The sequence below is a fragment of the Schistocerca nitens genome, chromosome 3 (assembly GCF_023898315.1).
Source record: "Schistocerca nitens isolate TAMUIC-IGC-003100 chromosome 3, iqSchNite1.1, whole genome shotgun sequence".
Taxonomy (NCBI): domain Eukaryota; kingdom Metazoa; phylum Arthropoda; class Insecta; order Orthoptera; family Acrididae; genus Schistocerca; species Schistocerca nitens.
Window position 1 is genome coordinate 691,249,389 of NC_064616.1, and position 4,650 is coordinate 691,254,038.

Here is a 4,650-nt window from a genome sequence, read left to right on the forward strand (position 1 = left end):
TTGTACTAATTACACAGTAGTCTACCTGCCTTACACAATAAGCTGATTTCGGACACAATGTCTACTTTCAAGCCCATAATTTTCAAATGTCATGTGCTGCTATTCATAAATGTGTAATATGCACACATATTCTGCAGCTGATTTAGGGGTAAACAGTGCATCTCCCTAGTCAAGCAGTTACATACAAATATTAGTAAGGCGCCATTCAGTTAATGACGTACGACAGCCTTGCCAGCTTTTGCCTATCAACGAACAAAAGCATCATTTGAGTACGTGTGATAACCGGCTGTGAAAATACTTGCGAGCAATCTGCTCTATACTGAGATGAGTGTTTCGGGAATCAGGCAATCATTTAATTCGTAGACATCTACTACATTATTATTAGCGACTATTGTGTAAGGATCGAAAGTTATGTTTCTTTGTCTTGGAAATAGGTTATTTATAAGTTTGTCTACTCTCGTGCTCTCTCTCTCTCTCTCTCTCTCTCTCTCTCTCTCTGTGTTTGTGTGTGTGTGTGTGTGTGTGTGTGTGTGTGTGTGTGTGTGTGTGTGTGTAAGCGCATACTCAACAGGAATTAATAAAGCTCAATTCGAAACTGTCTTTGTTGCAGGTATCAGATGCTGTACGCAGACAGTTACATGACGAAGAAGGAGTTTGAAGTCATGTTTGATCACACACTCTACTGGAAAGTCCGCGATCAATTAAATTGCAAAGATGCATTTCCAGAAGTGTATGAAAAATGCAACAAGAGTGCCAGGATTTAGCATGCTCCACAGATGCTCAAAATTTTGTTATTGTAAAGACTTTTTTATTGAACAATTAAAATGCGATTACTGGCTACCTTATTATTTCTATATAATACGTGGGTCATTATCTTGTTTATACCTTTACAGTAATTAAATTATTGTGACGGAGTGTATATGAAAACGTAGTTACGATTCCAGACGGACAGATCTATCTAGAACAAGCAGATGTGTTCCTGTTAGAGTGACAAGAGTCTTTTATTTACGTAGAATCTTCATTTACATCACATTTGACAACGATAGTGAAGAGGAAGTGATATATCGCGGCTGTGCAGAATACAAACTGGCGTTAGATATAGGACGTATAAATCGCAAGGTCCTTTTACTATTTTTAATCTCACAGTGATTCTACTAGGAACTCATCTGAGCCAAGAGATCCTTTTCTACTATCGCCACATTGTGAAGTTGAATATTTCTGGTTACGCCAAAACGAATTCAAAAGAAATCCGAGTGAGACTACGGTTGAGATTTGAATCTACCTATGTAAAGCTATTAAGATCTGAACCCATTGACCTTGAGGTTGAGCAGATAGCGCCTCATGAGAACATACGAATAATTAAGCAAAAGTTGCGCAACTAATGTTTACGTGAGACATCTGAATTTAAATAGGGATGCCCCAGACATACACAAAATATGGGTGTCTTAACTCACAGAGACATAATGAGTACGATTTCATCTGTCTATGAAATGAAGGAAAAGAACACAAGGAAATCCTGTTTATTACTAAAACACGTAGACCTGTCTCTGGAAATTTATCAGACCACACAAGCAATTCTTAAGTACACAGTGGTTGAAATAGATTATTAAACATACATGATAATATCTTAGCTCAAGGGGACGGAACTGAAAATGGAATGATAATAATGACGTAGAATTAGCGATGTCCACATAAACTGCCAATGATTGCTGAATTAGCTACCAGATTAAAGGAAAGACCCAAAAAAGAACACTGAACGCCAGTTTCCTTGTCTAAGTGCATGTTGAGTTCAGCTAGCTGAGTGCATGCATTAATTCAGAAAAGTAAAACTCTAGCTCGAAACAGTTGACTTCGCATCCGCCTTCTCATGTCACGTGGAAGTATTGCACATACTTACCATGTTCAAAAACTCAAATACAGAAAACGGGTGCATTGGTCGCTGAAAGGCACAAGTTTGGTGCCAGCATCTGTGACTGGCTGTGAGACAGCGTCTCAAAACGACCATGATATTAAAATGTGTGTGAAATATTATGGGACTTAACTGCTAAGGTCATCAGTCCCTAAGCTTACACACTACTTAACCTAAATTATCCTAAGGACAACCACACACACACATGCCCGAGGGAGGACTCGAACCTCAGCCGGGACCAGCCGCAACGACCATGAGCGAAAGCGATGCCTGCTGGAAGTGCAAATTAAGGCAAAGTGTTCCCTCTCTGCTATTTGTTTCAGTTTCATGCATACTTTCATGCATCATTTGTAATTTAGTAGTCTAATTTCAATAGTGGGTTATTAATTACATTATAGAGCAGGTTTGGGAAAAATTGACCTGTAACGCTCACGTAAATGTCTTCTTTAATATTTGAACAGGGATGGTTGCCCCGTCTTTGGTGTATTCAGTACTGCTTTCCCTCCCTTGCTACCACATTCACGATATATATCAATCATGCTTAAATGCTTAGTAGTTATTCAAAAATATGGTGCCTCGAGACCATATGGTGCTATAATTTCACTTTTACAGTTACATCAAACGTTAATACGTTAGAAAATAAACGAAGTAGAAGGAGCTGACACATGACAGTCAAGAAATTCCGTGTCGATTATACGATACAGTCAGTGACAGCTGATAATAACCTGAGCAACTTTAGTTAGTATTCTGTATGACCTAGGCTATGGTAGGCTAGTCAACCGAAGTAAATTTTCGGAGTGTAGTCGAGTACTGCTGTGAGAGTCAAATCCCGTGAGAGTACTGTAGGTGAGACGACGAATTCGGCAGAGTCCATTGGAACGGTGCGATTTCGTAATCAAGAGTACAGCGGTAGCGGCATTTGGAAGACGGTAGTCTAGCGTAGCTGGTGATGATCTGCTTTAGGCGTATGCCCAACATGTACTGATTTCTACTTGCTTAGCAACCGTTTATATCGTCATCTGTATAGTTCGCCAGGCAGCCAACTTGTATGGCTGTCGGTCACGTGGCGTAGTTATCGCTGATTCTAGCGGATCCGCAAAACCTACTATGTCCACAGTCTCTGTCATCTGTGAGTCATCGTTCATCGGAGGTAAAGATATAAGACATGATTTTCAGATACGAAAACGTATTGTAAGGATGTGATTCAAAATAAAGACTACGGGGTGGGGACATTAACAATTCATCATGCATTATGTCTAGAATGGCGTATCATCTTACTCTAACATGTCTAATTTTTTTTATTGACGCACAGAGGCAGACACGCAGATTAAGATCCACATTCTTGTAGGCTATTTTACTCACGTGTACTTCTGTAAACAGCATACATACACTACTATATTGAGTCCCAATATAAGTGAAATGCATGCAGTGTACAACGTTCATAAATAGTGGAAGTTCCTTTAAAATAAGTAAAGGATGTTTCTTGTAACTCAGCGACATTCAGATGTCCCATGAGGCTGTTCGCAAGTGATGCCGCTGTCTACAGGATGGTTACAACGTCTGAAGACTATTTAAACGTAGGAAGGGTCGATGACTGGTGTAGGGACTGACAGTTGAACCAGAATGTAAATAAACGTAATACACTGCGCATAAATATGTAAAGAGGTCTATTACCGTTCGGCTGCGGTATTGGCTACAATTCAGTAACAATCGTAAAACATTTAGGAATAATCGTTTGGAGCGACCAAAAGAGGAATGGCTCCTATTTGTAGGAAAAGAGGGTGCCGGGCTAAGCTTCATTCCATACGGTGTGCATCGCTGAGAGGATTATTGCTGAAATTTCGAGAGCGTACGTTCCAAGAAGAGTCGGTCGGATGTTACTTCCTCGCACGTATGTTTCAAGAAAAGACAGCGACAAGAAAATTAGAGGTGATACGTAAGCTTTCTGACAGTCGATATTCCCACGCACCATTCACAGAAGGAACAGGGCAAGGCTGAAATGACAGTGCCCTCCGTCACACACTGTAAGGTTGTTTGTGGGTTATAGATGTACATGTAGATATGGGATCTACCTCTTGTCTATGGGGCAACGGCCTTGCCGCTGTGGATACACCGGTTCCCGTCAGATCACCGAAGTTAAGCGCTGTCGGGCATGGCAGACACTTGGATGGGTGACCATCTGGGTCGCCATGCACTGTTGCCAATTGAGGAGCTACTCGATCGAATAGTAGCGGCTCCGGTCAAAGAAAACCATCATAACGACTGGGGGGGGAGCGGTGTGTGAACCACACGCCCGTCCTATCCGCATCCTCATCTGAGGTTGACACGGCGGTCGGATGGTCCCGATGGGCCACTTGTGGCCTGATGACGGAGTGCTTCTTGTCCATGGCTCGACCGTATTACTCCATCGTTCACTGCTGACGTTGATATAGTATGAGGTTATGGCGATATTGGTCGAATGTTCCAATTAGAAATGCGAGTACTGCATGTACTGCTTTCCCAGGTGCAGTGTTATGTTTGAATGGGTCCAGATTGTACTTTGCTTGGCAGAAATTTTAGAGCGGTTCAAACTCACTCCCACGAAGGAGTACGTCTACGCCCATACAAAACCTTTTGGGTATTAGCTACTTCCCCACCACACTCATTACATGTGCTCACATTCCACACTTCTTGTAGCATCGCTTGTAAGATAACTAGAAAACGAAGTGATATCAGGTATGGTTGTTTTGGAGAGTTTTCCC

At 41.6% G+C, this 4,650-nt stretch overlaps 1 protein-coding gene and 1 pseudogene across 1 annotated transcript in view; both read left to right on the forward strand.

The window, feature by feature from the left end:
* The window catches only part of LOC126249721 (delta(24)-sterol reductase-like), a 63,134-nt gene extending 62,298 nt beyond the window's left edge, over nucleotides 1–836 (forward strand). Inside the window, exon 10 of the mRNA XM_049951402.1 lies at nucleotides 611–836. Coding sequence (XP_049807359.1) covers nucleotides 611–764 — 154 coding nt within the window. The 3' untranslated portion in view covers nucleotides 765–836. The remainder of the gene's footprint in view (nucleotides 1–610) is intronic.
* A 3,158-nt stretch (nucleotides 837–3,994) lies between these two features.
* LOC126250090 (5S ribosomal RNA) lies at nucleotides 3,995–4,112 on the forward strand (annotated as a pseudogene).
* Nucleotides 4,113–4,650: the final 538 nt, after the last annotated feature.